The sequence below is a fragment of the Heptranchias perlo genome, chromosome 44, assembly GCF_035084215.1.
Source record: "Heptranchias perlo isolate sHepPer1 chromosome 44, sHepPer1.hap1, whole genome shotgun sequence".
Lineage (NCBI taxonomy): Eukaryota > Metazoa > Chordata > Chondrichthyes > Hexanchiformes > Hexanchidae > Heptranchias > Heptranchias perlo.
Window position 1 is genome coordinate 564312 of NC_090368.1, and position 19408 is coordinate 583719.

Here is a 19408-nt window from a genome sequence, read left to right on the forward strand (position 1 = left end):
AAAACTTAGTTAGGGATAGGATATGGGCAGCAAGGGAAATGTGTACTGTCGGGGGTAAAACTGGATTGGTCAGTCCACCAAGGCCAACCAAGCTTGCCGACCAAACGTTTCTCTGCTGATATTAGTACATTTCAAATATCTGCCAGGGAAATTTCAATTAGTCTCAATATCCTTGAGCCAAGGCATGGAAAAATCTGCCAGGGTTCCTGCTCCGTATCCCTATCCAGTGCCTCTCCCAGACAGCAAGGGCATCAGCTATTATGTACCCAAAACTCATGTCTAGGATCGTATGCAAAGAATGGCCTTTTGTGAGGTAGTGGGAGTCAGTAAGCACCTGTGGAACCCTTACCCCAGCAAGACATGGCGCCAAAAGGAGAGGAGAGGTGGAATCTGGAGAGGGAAACCCCTATAAACCTGACTATGACGCCAGTGCTCCACGTGTGGCAGCATTGTGTGAACAGCCAGTGAGATATCTTTAAAAGCTGTGTCCCTTTACTGTCCAACAGCTGATTGTCAATTTACTGTCGCAGTATTTAAACCTCAATAAAATTTTAATGTAGTTTAATCAAACTTATTTATAAACAATGAAACGTGAGTTTCTATTTTCTCCCCTGTCTAAGCTCCACCTGCAGCTGAGAAAGAATCACCCAAAATTATGAGTTTGAAAACTCGATTTTAAATGGGTTTCGGATACAACACAATCCGCAGGAACAGGCATATTGAAGCTTCCGCCCAGACAGATCCCAATTTGAAGATTACTATTGGGAGTGAAGCAGTGTGATGCAGGCTGGAAGAATGAGCTTGAATTTTATTGTTTTCAAAGGATCGTATGTTTCTTTTGGAAGCTGCAGGTTTAAGGAATGTTGGAAAGTTGGCAGCAAGGCAAAGTCACAGATTCAAAAGAGGCCGTCTCTAGAATTCAAGCAGGAAACCTGTCAGCTAAGCCTCCTACCTCCGCCCCTGCCCCTGCCCACAATCTCTGAGCTCTCAGTTCAGGAAGGACTCTCAGACCATCACAAGGAACATGTGATAAAGTGATACCTCCCGGTGTGGTTACCTTTTCTTTTGTCCTTCCAAATTTCTCCTCTTCCCAGAGCCTTTCTTCAGTTGGCCACAGTTTTTCTTGCCTTTCCCAGGAGATAGCGTGGTCAGGGGTTAAGTAAACCACTCATCGACTGGGTGGGCCTGTTGGGTTTTATTCGCCCTACTTTTCGTGTATAACCCACAGACACAATAAACCTGCAGCCCTGATAAACCCACAGACACAATAAACCTGCAGTCCTGATAAACCCACAGACACGATAAACCTACAGTCCTGATAAACCCACAGACACAATAAACCTACAGCCCTGATGAACCCACAGACACAATAAACCTACAGCCCTGATAAACCCACAGATACAATAAACCTGCAGCCCTGATAAACCCACAGACACAATAAACCTGCAGCCCTGATAAACCCACAGACACAATAAACCTACAGCCCTGATAAACCCACAGACACAATAAACCTACAGCCCTGATAAACCCACAGACACAATAAACCTGCAGCCCTGATAAACCCACAGACACAATAAACCTGCAGCCCTGATAAACCCACAGACACAATAAACCTACAGCCCTGATAAACCCACAGACACAATAAACCTACAGCCCTGATAAACCCACAGACACAATAAACCTGCAGCCCTGATAAACCCACAGACACAATAAACCTGCAGCCCTGATAAACCCACAGACACAATAAACCTACAGCCCTGATAAACCCACAGACACAATAAACCTACAGCCCTGATAAACCCACAGACACAATAAACCTGCAGCCCTGATAAACCCACAGACACAATAAACCTACAGCCCTGATAAACCTACAGACACAATAAACCTACAGCCCTGATAAACCCACAGACACAATAAACCTACAGCCCTGATAAACCCACAGACACAATAAACCTACAGCCCTGATAAACCCACAGACACAATAAACCTGCAGCCCTGATAAACCCACAGACACAATAAACCTGCAGCCCTGATAAACCCACAGACACAATAAACCTACAGCCCTGATAAACCCACAGACACAATAAACCTACAGCCCTGATAAACCCACAGACACAATAAACCTGCAGCCCTGATAAACCCACAGACACAATAAACCTACAGCCCTGATAAACCTACAGACACAATAAACCTGCAGCCCTGATAAACCCACAGACACAATAAACCTACAGCCCTGATAAACCCACAGACACAATAAACCTGCAGCCCTGATAAACCCACAGACACAATAAACCGACAGCCCTGATAAACCCACAGACACAATAAACCTACAGCCCTGATAAACCCAGACACAATAAACCTGCAGCCCTGATAAACCCACAGACACAATAAACCTGCAGCCCTGATAAACCTACAGCCCTGATAAACCCACAGACACAATAAACCTACAACGCCATAAACTCGTGGCCCTAAAAAGCCCACAGTGCCAATAAACCCATAACGCCAATAAACCCTGGATTCAATAAGCCCCACCCCCAAGCAAAGGGAAGTTAGCTCCCCGCTACCATCCCAGCTTTTTAAGTGAAGCCAAAGTGAAGTTTATCAAATGAATGTTCCTTATTTTTATTTTAAGTTATTGCAACGATGAACTTCAATAAACTCTCACACTGATTTGAAAAAGTCCCTGTGAGGATGAACTTTACTGAACGAACGCAAAGGACAAAATTGCACGACTTGACATTACTAAAGAGAGACTGTGCATTTATATAGCGCCTGTCATGTTGTCAGGATGTTCCAAAGTGCTTCACAGCCAATTAATTACTTCTTGAAATATAGTCACTGTTGTGATGGAGGCAAATGCCAATTTGCGCACAGCAAGGTCCCAAAAACAGGAATGAAATAAGTGACCTGATAATCTGTTTCAGCGGGGTCTGTTGAGAGATAAATATTGGCCAGAACAGTGGGAGAACTCCCCTGCTCTGCTTCGAATAGTGCTGTGGGATCATTTACATCCACCTGAGGGGCCAGATGGAGCCTCGGTTTAATGCTTCATTGAAAAGTGTAGCACTCCCTCAGTTCTGCACTGAAGTGACAGCCTAGATTATGTGCTCAAATCCTGGAGTGTGTCTTGATCCCACACCCTACCATCTGAGAGTTGAGAGTGCTACCGCTGAGCCAAGGCTGACAGGAGCAGACTCAATGGCTACAAGGTGGGGGGGATAACTGTTAGGCAGGGTCAGAGAGTGAGTGCCCTGTTTTTATAAGTTTCACTGACCACTGGCAATCAGGAAGGGGAACCATGATTGATTTTTCCCCTCCCTGGATCAGCCACGCTACGATCAATTCCAATGTCCCATATTTAAACAGGTGGATGACCACCGCAAAAAGAAACAATGAACTCTTCCTGTGCGTTCGCCTACACTGAGGAGTCTTGGAGTTCATTCTTTCACGGGCCTGTCCTTCACCCCATCACAAACCCTCATTTGCACACAGATGGGCACTGAAGTCAGGGGTGCCTCCATTCACCAATCACCACAAACACTATCCGCACCATAACGCAGCCGGGATCTCCAAACTCTCTCCTTACCTCTAAAACATGGGCTGAAAAACCTGCCTGTGACATTTCCAGCTCAAACGAGCTTTCGTTCTGCTGAATTGTTCCTGGAGAGACATATGAGAGAAACAGAGGGGAGATTGATTAGAGTCAATCACCCATCAGCAACAAATAGATCCAGTTCCAATCTGACCCAAACCGGGCAAATTCAGGACAATCTGCAATTACCAAACTTTGGTCAGTTTCAGAGGGTCCAAGATTGGTCCGTGCCTTTAAAAGCTGTAGCTTGAACAGGGGGAAACAAAGGTTACTCAGTGACAGTGTGAGGGAGAGGGATTAACATCAGTAGAGATACAGTCAGTAACTCAGGGTGCTGTGGGGAGAGGGGTTACTGAGTGATAGTATGAGGGAGAGGGATTAACATCAATAGAGATACAGTCAGTAATACAGGGCACTGGGGGGAGAGGGGTTACTGAGTGATAGTGTGAGGGAGAGGGATTAACATCAGCAGAGATACAGTCAGTAACACAGGGCAATGGGGGAGGGGTGATTGAGTGACAGTGTGAGGGAGAGGGATTAACATCAGTAGAGATACAGTCAGTAACACAGGGTGCTGGGGGAGAGGGGTTACTGAGTGACAGTGTGAGGGAGAGGGATTAACATCAGTAGAGATACAGTCAGTAACACAGGGCGCTGGGGGAGAGGGGTTACTGAGAGACAGTGTGAGGGAGAGGGATTAACATCAGTAGAGATACAGTCAGTAACACAGGGTACTGGGGGAGAGGGGTTACTGAGTGACAGTGTGAGGGAGAGGGATTAACATCAGCAGAGATACAGTCAGTAACACAGGGCAATGGGGGAGGGGTGATTGAGTGACAGTGTGAGGGAGAGGGATTAACATGAGTAGAGATACAGTCAGTAACACAGGGTGCTGAGGGAGAGGGGTTACTGAGTGACAGTGTGTGGGAGCTGGATTAACATCAGTAGATAGTCAGTAACACAAGGCACTGGGGAAAGGTTACTGAGGGACATTAGCCATTTTCCGAGTGTGATCTTTCACAGTGAGTGTTGACAGACTATTGAACTGTGGGGTAACACAGCTATCATCCTGTATTGCTCAGTTTCTCATGGGATGGTAACCCTTCCCAGGCATGCCCTGTGTTACAGTATCAGTAGAGAAGAGGATGAAACGTGAAAAAGAACTTGGGGGAGTGAAATAATTTTAGAAGATAATCCATACTCATTACCTTCTAACCCAAATATTCTGTCTCCCAAAGTGTCCACAATATCGTTCAGTGCAGCCTCGTCGCTTACGTTGAAGAAATGTTTCTCATCCGGGTCGCTGGCAATAAACTTTATCTCCTTTATAAAGGTCTCCGTGTCTTTACGTCTCCGGATGTAGTGGCCAAGTACCTGCCAGGAGGAACGCTGAGGGTGACACAGTGTGACATAGCCTGATCCATCACCGCTTCATGTGGGTCACTACCTATGCGGGATTGCAGGGTACAAACCGGAATTCACCTACTGTGTGGCACAGCGCACCGAAATGCCAACATTCCATCTCACTCACTATCTGTGTCTTTATAAGTAGTAAACTCGATTTTTTAAGATGACGATGGTGTTTGATAGGGTAGACGTAGAGAGGCTGTGGGGGAATCCTAAAGTAAGGGCTATAAATATAAGACAGTCATGAATAAATCCAAAAGGGAAGTCAGGAGAAACTTCTTTACTCAGGGAGTGGTTAGAAAGTGGAACTCGCTACTACCTGGGCTAGTTGAGGCGAATAGCACAGATGCATTTAATGGGAAGCTAGATAAGTGCATGAGGAGAAAGGAATAGAAGGATATGCTGATCGGGTTGGGTGAAGTAAGGAGGGAGGAGGCTCGTGTGGAGCATAAACACTGGCATGGACCAGTTGGGCTGAATGACCTGTCTCTGTGCTGTGGACTCGATGTCATTCAATGTAACACTTACTGCGATGGCATACCGACTGATGTCACGTTTTTCACACTCAGCGAGTGCGTCACGAAGCTCCAACCCATCGTGAGACTCTCCGTCTGTCACAACAACCATCACTTTGGTGGCTCCATCCCGTCCACCTCGTTCTGTACTGAAGGCCTCGGAGCTGGAGATAGAAAGGGCAGAGTCAGCAGCAACTGCAGTGGAAGAATCACAAAGCTGAATGCAACTAAAGGAGTAGCTACCTCACACTCAGTTAACAACTTCTGGAAGACACTGACACCCAGCACAGTATCCCGTGCTGTATTGGCCCTGGGAGTGTTTGATGGGACAGTGTAGAGGGAGCTTTACTCTGTATCTAACCCCTGCTGTACCTGCCCTGGGAGTGTTTGATGGGACAGTGTAGAGGGAGCTTTACTCTGTATCTAACCCCTGCTGTACCTGCCCTGGGAGTGTTTGATGGGACAGAGTCGAGGGAGCTTTACTCTGTATCTAACCTGTGCTGTACTGGCCCTGGGAGTGCTTGATGGGACAGTGTAGAGGGAGCTTTACTCTGTATCTTACCCGTGCTGTACCTGCCCTGGGAGTGTTTGATGGGACAATGTAGAGGGAGCTTTACTCTGTATCTTACCTGTGCTGTACCTGCCCTGGGAGTGTTTGATGGGACAGTGTAGAGGGAGCTTTACTCTGTATCTAACCCCTGCTGTACCTGCCCTGGGAGTGTTTGATGGGACAGTGTAGAGGGAGCTTTACTCTGTATCTAACCCGTGCTGTACCTGCCCTGGGAGTGTTTGATGGGACAGTGTAGAGGGAGCTTTACTCTGTATCTAACCCGTGCTGTACTGGCCCTGGGAGTGCTTGATGGGACAGTGTAGAGGGAGCTTTACTCTGTATCTTACCCGTGCTGTACCTGCCCTGGGAGTGTTTGATGGGACAGTGTAGAGGGAGCTTTACTCTGTATCTAACCCGTGCTATACCTGCCCTGGGAGTGTTTGATGGGACAGTGTAGAGGGAGCTTTACTCTGTATCTAACCCGTGCTGTACCTGCCCTGGGAGTTTGATGCTGAGACCGAGTGCATAAAAATGTTCCATTTTCAGCACCAACATCCCTCACTTTAAAAACCATTAAATTCACAAAAACCCAAGTGGATTAAATGTAAGCAGCATCCTGACACTGGGCAAATATGGGCAGGGTGATAGGATCAACACATGAAACTCTTATCCTATTCTTAGCATGAAGTGCAAGGGTCAGAAATGGTGCGGCTGAGAGGAAGGTTTTGTGTGAAATGTCTCGGATATCATTGCCAGAGCCGATGAATGAGCTCTTTCTGCGGGACCTCGACCCTTTGCAGCAGGGGTCACCGCCAACCAGAATGCCCTCGCCTGAGAGTTAACGAGTGTCCTTGACGGAGCGCCGTCATGCTCCTGCTGCGTGCCAAGTGCGTTAATACACAGGAGGCCACTTACAACAGAAAATGCCTGAGTCGTACTGCAGCTGTGATTAGAACCAATCCCCAGATCAATGCAGCAGCTGGAACAGTGGCAACCGAACAGGCCTCTTGACCAAGCCCAGCCTGCAGATATCTATTGGTCACAAGGGCAACCCCCCACTGTAACACTGGGAACTCAGATTTTATTATTGTAGATCAAGAAAATGAATTAAAGCTTTGCTCCGTGAAATATAATTTTTAATTTCTGCTCATTTCTCTGCACAAGTGACATTTGTGAGCTTTGTGATTCTTTCCTGTCATTTCTCAGCACCCCCTCCCGCTGTCCCCCTCCTCACCCCCAGCACATTCCTGAGGCCCGCAATCTGCCCCCCTCCCGCGGTCCCCTCCCCACAGCATGTTCCTGAAGCCCACGATCAGGCCCCCTCCCGCGGTCCCCTCCCCCCAGCATGTTCCTGAGGCCCACGATCAGGCCCCCTCCCGCGGTCCCCTCCCCCCAGCATGTTCCTGAAGCCCACGATCAGGCCCCCTCCCGCGGTCCCCTCCCCCCAGCATGTTCCTGAGGCCCACGATCAGGCCCCCTCCCGCGGTCCCCTCCCCCCAGCATGTTCCTGAAGCCCACGATCAGGCCCCCTCCCGCGGTCCCCTCCCCCCAGCATGTTCCTGAGGCCCACGATCAGGCCCCCTCCCGCGGTCCCCTCCCCCCAGCATGTTCCTGAAGCCCACGATCAGGCCCCCTCCCGCGGTCCCCTCCCCCCAGCATGTTCCTGAGGCCCACGATCAGGCCCCCTCCCGCGGTCCCCTCCCCCCAGCATGTTCCTGAAGCCCACGATCAGGCCCCCTCCCGCAGTCCCCTCCCCCCAGCATGTTCCTGAGGCCCGCAATCAGGCCCCCTCCCACTGTCCCCTCACTCCCCCCCCCGGCACATTCTTGAGAGGCACTGTGGGTGGGACAAGAGGCGCGAAACTCATGCTGCAATGTGTGAGCCGCCTCTGGTGGCAGGACAGATATTGGCAGTTTGCCTAAATTATTGAAATGAGGCCCAAGGTCCAATTTTAGGCCGGCCTCAGGCCTCCCGATTGGGGTGCGTGCAGCTCCAAATCTGGGTCCAGAGGAATTTCACCCCAGTGTTTGTGAAAGTGGGAGAGAAGAGCACCTATGACTGCAGGTCTGTGTAAGCAGCCACAGTACTGTCCATTGACTCTACACACACAGAAGAACATCCGGTGACTGTGAAATGGGTAAAGCTGATTTACCAGGCCACTTTGACTGCCATTGCAGTCTTGGTCTCCCGGCCGCCCTGACGACTGATATTCCTGGCGGCCTCCACCACTTCCCGCGCAGTCTTGTGTTCACCGAGACTGAACTCGTGAACCACCGTCTCTGCATACTGTAGTACGCCAATCTAAGAACAGTAAGGGAAATGACAGGATTCACAATTGAGAATGCGCTCACTCAACTGTAGCTAAACATATCCTTCAGCCTTTGCTTAAACAGTGTTAAACTCTTAAATATGTCTCGCTCGTAATGAGAGAAACAGCACAGAATCACAGTGACTAGAATGTGGCAAATCTGGGCTAAGCTATTCTTCCATTGCACACACCAGCCATCCCTGTAGCCTGTCCATCGCCCCTCCCTATCTCTAACCTCCTCCCGCCCTACATCAACTCTCCCCTCCGAGCTCTTCATTCCTCTGACTCTGGCCTCTTGTGCATTCCTTCGTCCACCATTGACGGCTATGCCTTCAGCTCCCCTGGCCCCAAGCTTCGGAATTCCCTCCTTAAACCTTTCCACCTCCTGCTCCTCCTTTCAGACTCTCCTTCAAAATCCAACTCTTTTACCAAGCTTTAGGTCACCCCTCCCATTATGTCCTTCTTTTCATGTGTAACCCTGGTCTCAGTAAACCCACAGCCTCAATAAACCTGCGGCTGAGATTTTGGGGTAAAAAGAAAGAATTTGCATTTTTATCGCGCCTTTCACAACCTCAGGACGTCCCAGAGAGCTTTACAGCTGATGAAGTACTTTTGAAGTGTAGTCACTGTTGTGATGTAGGAAACGTGGCAGCCAATTTGCGCACAGCAAACTCCCACAGACAACAATGTGATAATGACCAGATCATCTGTTTTTTAGTGATGTAGTTTGAGGGATAAATATCGGCCAGGATTCCAGGGAGAACTCCTCTGCTCTTCTTCGAAATAGTGCCGTGGGATCTTTAACGTCCATCTGAGGGGGCTGATGGGGCCTTGGTTTAACGTCTCATCCGCAAAACGGCACCTCCGACTGTGCAGCACTCCCTCGGTACTTTCCCTCCAACAGTGCAGCAGTACTGCAGAGCCACGGCTGACAGCTAGATCCTAAAAGACTTGAATTTATATAACACTTTATCACACCTCCGAGAAATAGCTCACAGCACCTCATATATAACAAATTCATTGTGCAGTGACTGCTGCTATGCAGGTAAAGTGGCAATCCATTTGGTACACGGCAAGATCCTACAAACAGCAATGAGATGAATCACCAGTTGACTGGTTTTCGATGGTTTTGGTGAGGGAGGGGGGAATCCTTAGACAGGATTCTTGCTGAGGGTCTAGCCCCTTGGGTGAGGCCTCAGAGATCTCAAGCAGGTAAACGGTCACTCCCTCTAACCAATGTTCTAAATTTACAGTATTTTGATTTGGTTCGCAAGCAGTGCAATAACATGCAGCTGTAAGTCTTTTCCAAGAATATATATATAATGGGAGTGGAGAGGAAATGCTTTGGGGTTTTTGAAATTATATGGATCAGTTTAAATTAGAGCCTGTGTAATGAGGTCAACGCCCTGCTGTTAGCTTGGCTGTGACCCCTCCTCAGTGAGTGGCACAACTAGGTAACACTCCAGCGTAGAACTATTAATATTAAGCTAGTGCAGTCCAGAAGATCCACGCTGTATCCCCGGTCTGTGCTGAAGTAGCTAGTTTCAGCCAGAATAGCAGTGGGTGCAACAACTGGCCTCAGCAAGGGCTGCGGAAGGACAGAAAATCAGCCGAGACAGGATAAAAAATTAGAATGAGGGCAACAGTGGAGCAGGGTTAAACATTGCTGGGAGTGAGGAGTGGGGTTAAACAGTGTTGAAGATGGGGAGTAGGGATAAACAGTGCTGGAGGTGGGGAGTGGGGAGTGGGATTAAACAGTGCTGGAGGTGGGGAGTGGGGTTAAACACTGCTGGAGGTGGGGAGTGGGGAGTGGGGTTAAACACTGCTGGAGGTGGGGAGTGGGGAGTGGGGTTAAACACTGCTTGAGGTGGGGAGTGGGGAGTGGGTTTAAACACTGCTGGAGGTGGGGAGTGGGGAGTGGGATTAAACAGTGCTGGAGGTGGGGAGTGGGATTAAACAGTGCTGGAGGTGGGGAGTGGAGAGTGGGTTTAAACACTGCTGGAGGTGGGGAGTGGGATTAAACAGTGCTGGAGGTGGGGAGTGGGGAGTGGGATTAAACACTGCTTGAGGTGGGGAGTGGGATTAAACAGTGCTGGAGGTGGGGAGTGGGGAGTGGGTTTAAACACTGCTGGAGGTGGGGAGTGGGGAGTGGGATTAAACAGTGCTGGAGGTGGGGAGTGGGGAGTGGGATTAAACACTGCTGGAGGTGGGGAGTGGGGAGTGGGATTAAACAGTGCTGGAGGTGGGGAGTGGGGAGTGGGATTAAACACTGCTGGAGGTGGGGAGTGGGGAGTGGGATTAAACACTGCTGAAGGTGGGGAGTGGGGAGTGGGATTAAACAGTGCTGGAGGTGGGGAGTAGGGAGTGGGATTAAACACTGCTGGAGGTGGGGAGTGGGGGGTGGGTTTAAACACTGCTGGAGGTGGGGAGTGGGATTAAACACTGCTGGAGGTGGGGAGTGGGGAGTGGGTTTAAACACTGCTGGAGGTGGGGAGTGGGGAGTGGGATTAAACAGTGCTGGAGGTGGGGAGTGGGGAGTGGGATTAAACACTGCTGGAGGTGGGGAGTGGGGAGTGGGTTTAAACACTGCTGGAGGTGGGGAGTGGGTTTAAACACTGCTGGAGGTGGGGAGTGGGGAGTGGGATTAAACAGTGCTGGAGGTGGGGAGTGGGGAGTGGGATTAAACACTGCTTGAGGTGGGGAGTGGGTTTAAACACTGCTGGAGGTGGGGAGTGGGGAGTAGGATTAAACAGTGCTGGAGGTGGGGAGTGGGGAGTGGGATTAAACACTGCTGGAGGTGGGGAGTGGGGAGTGGGATTAAACAGTGCTGGAGGTGGGGAGTGGGGAGTGGGATTAAACACTGCTGGAGGTGGGGAGTGGGGGGTGGGTTTAAACACTGCTGGAGGTGGGGAGTGGGGAGTGGGATTAAACACTGCTGGAGGTGGGGAGTGGGGAGTGGGATTAAACAGTGCTGGAGGTGGGGAGTGGGGAGTGGGATTAAACACTGCTGGAGGTGGGGAGTGGGGAGTGGGATTAAACACTGCTGGAGGTGGGGAGTGGGATTAAACAGTGCTGGAGGTGGAGAGTGGGTGTGGGTTTAAACACTGCTGGAGGTGGGGAGTGGGGAGTGGGGAGTGGGATTAAACAGTGCTGGAGGTGGGGAGTGGGGTTAAACACTGCTGGAGGTGGGGAGTGGGGAGTGGGATTAAACACTGCTGGAGGTGGGGAGTGGGGAGTGGGATTAAACAGTGCTGGAGGTGGGGAGTGGGGAGTGGGATTAAACATTGCTGGAGGTGGGGAGTGGGGAGTGGGATTAAACACTGCTGGAGGTGGGGAGTGGGGAGTGGGATTAAACACTGCTGGAGGTGGGGAGTGGGATTAAACACTGCTGGAGGTGGGGAGTGGGATTAAACACTGCTGGAGACAGGCCAGGTGTTGTTCATTCCTCTGTTGGGCAACATGGGTTCAGATGTTTACACTTTCAACCTTCTCTTTGCACAAATTCACAAAAGAAAACTAATCGCAGTGATTAGAATGTGGTGCTTCTGGGGCAGGTCAGGTGGAGGAAGGAAAAAGGGTGGAAAAATTACAGAAAAAAAATAATTCACTGCTATTATCGCCATGGAAGAGCAAGAGTGGAATTACATGTTGATGGTGAGGATGTTAGACTTGCCTGTATCTGCTTAGGGCCAATGTGGAATTTGTTAAGGACATTACTGAGGAACCTCTGGACCTTGTGCCAAGGGTAGATGCTATTGGATCCGTCCAACAGAATTACAATATCCATGGAGACACCACAATCTGAAAAAAGAGACAGAGCGCGTTATGGAGCTGGAGATAAAGCAGTAATTCAGAGAGTGGGATTCACTGGACGATTGATGCTCCACAGACCTAATGTTCAATCATATTCAGACCCCCTTTCCGAGCTGGAGACAATCTGGCTCTGCCAGCCTTACACTGATAGCCTGGAGCATCACTAAATCACATGGTGGTCAGTGTTGTCACTGGTGAAATAAAGAAAGACTTGCATTTATATCTCGCCTTTCACAACCTCAGGACATCCCAAAGCGCTTTACAGCCAATGAAGTACTTTTTGAAGTGTTGTCACTGTTGTAATGTAGGAAACACGGCAGCCAGTTTGCACACAGCAAGCTCCCACAAACAGCAATGTGATAATGACCAGATAATCTGTATTTAGGTGTTGGCTGAGGGATAAATATTGTCCCAGGACACCAGGGAGAACTCCCCTGCTCTTCTTCAAATAGTGCCATGGGATCTTTTACATCCACCTGAGAGGGCAGATGAGGCCTCGGTTTAACATCTCCTCCAAAAGACGGATTCTCCAACAGTGTAGCACTCCCTCGATACTGCAGTGGGAGTGTCAGCCTGGATTATGTGCTCAAGTCTCTGGAGCAAGAGTTTTATTCACTGAGCTACAACTAACACCTAACGGTGAATGTGTAAAACTTTCACACCACCTAGGCTCCTACATAAAGAAGAGCCAGCTGGACAAGGGTGGGGGGAGGTCCATGCTCACCCCACCTAATAAAAGCCCCTTCTGATCTCTTGTGCAGCTGGGTCAGTAACACTTCCAACTCATTTGCTCTCTTTGTTTGAACAAAGATAATTTAAAGGAAACCAAAAACAAAATATCTTAATCGTGAGCATTTGTATCTTGGTGTTTTCAGGGAAACCTAGAGTGAACACAGCCTTGGCGGAGTTAGGAAATGGTCATTAATGGTAATGTAAGGCTAGCTGCCTCTTCCCAATGCTGGCAGGGAGACAGCACCGAACACTGTTCATACCTTGTGCGGTGGGTGCGATGATTCCCGAAGGCTGGAAGTTGGAGCTGATGTTTGTACAGATTCCTGTGTTGTAAATGGAACTTCCACACTGCTGGGACCAGAGTGGGGCGCACACCTGCAATGAGAGGGAGAAGAGGTGGAAACCAGGAAGAGATATATACGTGGAAAGGATGAGGAACAGGTAAAGATTACACTGGGGAGGCCAAGCACAGGTTTGGTAACCGCGGTACCAAGCTCGCAAGTGAGGTTTGAGCTACATGTGGCTCGCCATCATTAAATCCGCTCCCATTCCCACTCTGGCCTCTCTGTTCCTGACCTCTTACACTGCCAATGAAGCTCAATGCAAGCTTCGGGAAACAATGGGGGTCGTACTCCTCTGTGATCCATCCCAAAATCGAGCTAGATCCATGGCGGAGAATATCGGCAAATTTGGGCAATGAGGCCTGCTGCCATCTAGACTCCCCCTGCCCCCACTGGGACTACCACTGGCTGCTCTTTCCCAGGTAGGTGGTAAACTAAGGGGAAAGTGGCCACATGGATGGTTAGAGGGTAGAAAGCAAAGGGTGGTTGTTAAAAGAAGTTCCTCACACTGGCAAATAGTGGTGAGTGGTGTCCCACAGGGGTCTGTGTTGGGGCTGTTCTTATTCACAATAAATATAAATTATCTGGTCTCAGGAATTGAGGGAATAATATCAAAATGTGTTGATGGGCAGTTTAGTGTTGCGAGCCCTAGAACTGGACTGAGTCTGCCCAAACCATTACTTAAGTCCATTGCAACCAACAGACGATGATCCTATCAGTCTGGGCTGGATTTGAACCCAGACATCCTAAAGAGCCAAAGTGTATGGGTTCTTGGACCCTGGAACCTTCTTACCATGAACCCCTGTTGGTTGCGCGTCAGCGTCATGCCAAAATGTGTGTTCTTCATTTCTTCAGAGACATTCTTCAGCGCAGCTTCCCCTGGAGCAGTTTAAAGAATAAAACAAAATAAAAGACACGTATCACTTAAAGAAGAATGATAATTGCAGCCTCCTGTTCTATACATATCCACACTCATTAAACACAAGCACAACACTAGAAATTACACCTCAGTACTAAGTATCACCTTCAACATTCCTTACTTCAAGTAAAATTTTCTGTTCAACATAGTTTGAGATCTCTGTACTGGGGAACAATTTCTGTTTTCAGTGTCAGTATCAAACACTCCCAGGGCAGGTACAGCATGGGTTAGATACAGAGTAAAGCTCCCTCTACACTGTCCCATCAGTGTTACTGACTGTATCTCGACTGATGTTAATCCCTCTCCCTCACACTGTCACTCAGTAACCCCTCCCCCAGCACCCTGTGTTACTGACTGTATCTCTACTGATGTTAATCCCTCTCCCTCACACTGTCACTCAGTAACCCCTCTCCCCCAGCACCCTGTGTTACTGACTGTATCTCTACTGATGTTAATCCCTCTCCCTCACACTGTCACTCAGTAACCCCTCTCTCCCAGCACCCTGTGTTACTGACTGTATCTCTACTGATGTTAATCCCTCTCTCTCACACTGTCACTCAGTAACCACTCTCCCCCAGCTCCCTGTGTTACTGACTGTATCTCTACTGATGTTAATCCCTCTCTCTCACACTGTCACTCAGTAACCCCTCCCCCAGCACCCTGTGTTACTGACTGTATCTCTACTGATGTTAATCCCTCTCCCTCACACTGTCACTCAGTAACCCCTCCCCCAGCACCCTGTGTTACTGACTGTATCTCTACTGATGTTAATCCCTCTCCCTCACACTGTCACTCAGTAATCCCTCTCCCCCAGCACCCTGTGTTACTGACTGTATCTCTACTGATGTTAATCCCTCTCCCTCACACTGTCACTCAGTAACCCCTCTCCCCCAGCGCCCTGTGTTACTGACTGTATCTCTACTGATGTTAATCCCTCTCCCTCACACTGTCACTCAGTAATCCCTCTCCCCCAGCACCCTGTGTTACTGACTGTATCTCTACTGATGTTAATCCCTCTCCCTCACACTGTCACTCAGTAATCCCTCTCCCCCCAGCGCCCTGTGTTACTGACTGTATCTCTACTGATGCTAATCCAGCTCCCTCGCACTGTCACTCAGTAACCCCTCCCCCAGCGCCCTGTGTTACTGACTGTATCTCTACTGATGCTAATCCAGCTCTCTCACACTGTCACTCAGTAACCCCTCTCCCCCAGCGCCCTGTGTTACTGACTGTATCTCTACTGATGTTAATCCCTCTCCCTCACACTGTCACTCAGTAACCCCTCTCCCCACAGCGCCCTGTATTACTGACTGTATCTCTACTGATGCTAATCCAGCTCTCTCACACTGTCACTCAGTAACTCCTCCCCACAGTGCCCTGTCTTACTGACTGTATCTCTACTGATGCTAATCCAGCTCTCCCACATTATCACTCTGCTACCCCTGTTGTTTTACCTGAGTTTAGTTTCATGCAGTTTGAGCTCTTTCTATTTGACACGTTGCATCGGTATATATCGCCTTTCTTATTCTTTGCAGTGCCGTCCCAGGGGGCACTGACCAGTAACCTGGCAACACAAAGATTAAAAAGCACATCACACTTTGGCCATTTCTCATATAGAAGATGATTGTCTTTATAGATAACACTTGGTCCATGTGATCTCCTGGACTGGATTTGATCGTATGATGGGGGGGTCGTAGAGGAATTTTCCAGTGTATTTTATCTCTTATTGGCCCTGGGCTTTTTCTCTGTTCTTTTTGCCTCTCCCAGGAGATTGCATGGCTGCGGGGGGGTAGGAAGTGTGTAGCCAGGATGCTCCAGGCATCATGAGATGTGGGGCAGGCTTGATGGACCAGCTGGTCTTTTCTTGCCCGTCAATTTCATATGTTCATATTCTTTTTCTTATTCCCGCTACTTTTGCCTGCATGTCAGGTAGGTTACAGACAACACGAGGAGATTACCAGGAGTCCTAAGGACTGTATTTGCTTTAACAAGCAAAAATATCGGGTGTTGCCTTAACTCATAATGAAGCTGCCCAGAGGCAATGTCAGCTACAGAGGAACAGAAGCATCAGATTTGGTATGGCCATTTAAGTATTAATTGATGGCTGGCTTTCCTGCCAATTCAGTGTGTAAATGCACAGCCCAACAACCTGCGCAATACAGGTGTCAACCGTGGCTCAGTTGGTATCACTCTCCCCCAGCACTAAGTAACCTGCAGCACACACTTCTCTAAGCTCACCCATGAAATAAAGTGGAACACGTACTCTAGCACGTGTCTGCTCCTTCAGAGAAGGGGAGAACTGAAGGATCTTGGCCTGAGAAAGTCAGACACTTGCAGTCACTTTGGGGGTGGGGTCTCTGGGAGTTTCTGAAGGCACTTGGGAATCCTATCAAATGCCTTCTCAGGTGTAGTCTAGGCTCTCGTGAAAGTACACGATTATAGTGATCTAGACATCATTCTGTCAGTCGGTTTCAAATCCACCCCAGACAGATGGAATGAAGGTATCCTCTCTAACAGTGAGCTGGGAGATGTGTGAGAGAGAAATACTTATTCCGCCTCCCCTCTTCACTGCGTGACGATCCACAATTTCAACAAAGTTGGAGTGATACAATTGGTCTGTCTTTCCTTGAGCTGGGGAGGGGAGCAATCAGCCAAGGTTCCCGCTGCCAATCACTACCCAGTAACCCTGCTGGAATGTGCGTGGAATGCAGTCCAGTAAGGGTGAGAATCTTCAGACGAGAGAAGGGTGAAAATGTGAGTCCCTCCACAGTCAAATATCCTGCCTGCCGTGGGCTTAAGTGAAGAATAGCCACTGGGTGAGATCCCCAGCATGAGTCAACGCCTTCAGGAGAAGAAGGGAGAAAATGGTGGGGGGGAGAGGAGAAGATTGCCAATTGACAGAAAACAACGAAGGATGGGTGAAGAGTGAAGACACTCAGTGAAAGATGACATTTAATGCCAAGCTCTCGTGGTTAAGTTAAATAGCAGGGTGGTGACCAGCCAGCTCCTCTTTGAACTCAGGGTTGGAGCTTGTGTTTTTTGCAGCCCCTTCATTATGGCCTGCGTAACGGGCCATTCACAGGTGGTTTGTGTTTCCTCTTGTCAATCAGAATTGTTTGTGACTTTATTTAAGAGGGAGTCTTACCATCAGGGCCTCAGAAAGACTGGGAGGATCTTGCCTCCATTTTATTTCCCCCCTTTTCCTGTTCATGGTGAGATTCCTCTCTTTGCATTAAATTATTTAAATTGTGGATCTTCACACACTGAAGGGAGGTGACACCAATGTCTCACACCACTGGTTACAGATGGATTAAAATTATCTGTGGTTATCTCTCTCTCTGGTTTTACAATTCTTCCTATGGGAAAGCAGCGAGTATTCCTCTCCCTTCACAGTAATATCCCATAGAGACATGGATGAGACGGGAACGAGACGAGTGGGGTTATCACCAATGCAATCATATGTCTGATGTTCTAGCACATTGCGGTGCCACAGATCTTATCCCCTTAAGTTGTCTTCTCTGGTCTGAATTCCCCACTCTTGCTGGAGTTCAGTTCCAAGGGCACCATCATCCTCCAGGGCCTCACCCAAGTGTGAGCCTACTCACAGTTTTATCAGCAGCTTATTCGGTTGTGGAAAGTACCACAACTGAGCCCAATCTTATCACAGAATAGAACCATAGAAAAGATACAGCACAGAAGGGGGCCATTTGGCTCGAAGAACAACCAGGTGCCCATTCTAATCCCACCTTCCAGCATCCGGTCCATAGCCCTGCAGTTAACAGCACTTTAGGTGCAGGTCCAGGTACTTTTTAAAAGAGTTGAGGGTCCCTGCCTCTACCACCAATTCGGGCAGTGAATTCCATACACCAACCACCCTCTGGGTAAAAAAGTTTTTCCTCATGTCCCCTCTAATCTTTCCGCCAATCAGCTTAAATCTATGTCCTCTAGTTCTTGAACTCTCCGCTAGGAGAAACAGGTACTTCCTGTCTACTCTATCTGGGCCCCTCATAATTTTGTACACCTCAATCAAGTCTCCCCTCAGCCTCCTCTACTCCAAGGAAAACAACCCCAGCCTATCCAATCTTTCCTCGTAGCTGCAATTTTCAAGCCCCGGCAACATTCTTGTAAACCTTTCTGACCAATCTGCCATGTGGGACCTTGTCAAATGCCTTACTAAAATCCACGTAGACAACATCCACTGCACTACCCTCATCAATCCTCCTTGTCACTTCCTCAAAGAATTCAATCAGATTTGTAAGGCATGACCTCCCTGAACAAATCCATGCTGACTATCCCTGATTAAACCGTGCCTTTCCAAGTGATAGTTTATCCTATCTCTCAGTATTGATTCTAATAGTTTGCCCACCACCGAGGTAAGACTGACCGGCCTATAATTGTTCGGCCTTTCCCTCGTACCCTTTTTAAACAATGGTACTATGTTTGCAGTCTTCCAGTCCTCCGGTACCTCCCCTGTATCTAGTGAGGATTGAAAAATGATCCTCAGAGCCTCCGCTATTTCCTCCCTGGCTTCCTTCAATAGCGTAGGAAACAATCCATCCGGCCCTGGTGACTTATCAACTTTCAAGGATTCCAGTACCTCTAGTAATGTTTACCTTATCCAATATTTCACACCTCTCCTCTTTAACTACTACGTCCGGATCATCCCTTTCCTTTGTGAATACGGAGACAAAATATTCATTTAAAACCCTACCCACATCCTCTACTTCTACACACAAGTTCCCCTTATCATCCCTGATAGGTCCCACCTTTTCCTTAGCTATCCTCTTGTTCTTAATGTACTGATAAAATGTCTTTGGGTTTTCTTTAATCTTACTAGCTAACATTTTTTCATGCCCTCTCTTTGCTTTCCTTAATTCCTTTTTTACGTCATCCCTGTACTTTCTATACTCCTCTAGACTTTCTGCAGTATTTAGTTTCCTGTGACAGTCATAAGCTTTCTTTTTCTGCTTTATCTTGCCCCGTATACTTCTAGACAACCAGGGGGTCTAAATTTGGCAGTGCCACCCTTTTTCTTTGAGGGGACGTGTCTGCATTGTACCCGTAGAATTTCACTTTTTAGTGCCTCCCACTGGCTTGCCACTGATTTCTCCTCAAGGAGTTGTCTCCAGTCCACTTCCGCCAAATCACCTCTTAGTTCTGTAAAATTTGCCTTCCCCCAATTTAAAACGTTTTCTCCTGATTTAACTCTGTCCTTTTCCACAATAATGCTA

General features: G+C 48.5%; 1 protein-coding gene across 2 annotated transcripts in view; it reads right to left on the reverse strand.

The window, feature by feature from the left end:
• The window catches only part of itga10 (integrin, alpha 10), a 79876-nt gene that overhangs the window by 42066 nt on the left and 18402 nt on the right, over positions 1-19408 (reverse strand). For both annotated transcript variants that reach the window (XM_067975817.1, XM_067975816.1), the window contains exons 3-10: positions 15632-15741; positions 14052-14137; positions 13178-13292; positions 12046-12173; positions 8217-8365; positions 5528-5678; positions 4801-4966; positions 3587-3660 (exon numbers count right to left, since the gene is read on the reverse strand). In XM_067975817.1, the coding sequence (XP_067831918.1) occupies positions 3587-3660; positions 4801-4966; positions 5528-5678; positions 8217-8365; positions 12046-12173; positions 13178-13292; positions 14052-14137; positions 15632-15741 (979 nt within the window). The remainder of the gene's footprint in view (positions 1-3586; positions 3661-4800; positions 4967-5527; positions 5679-8216; positions 8366-12045; positions 12174-13177; positions 13293-14051; positions 14138-15631; positions 15742-19408) is intronic.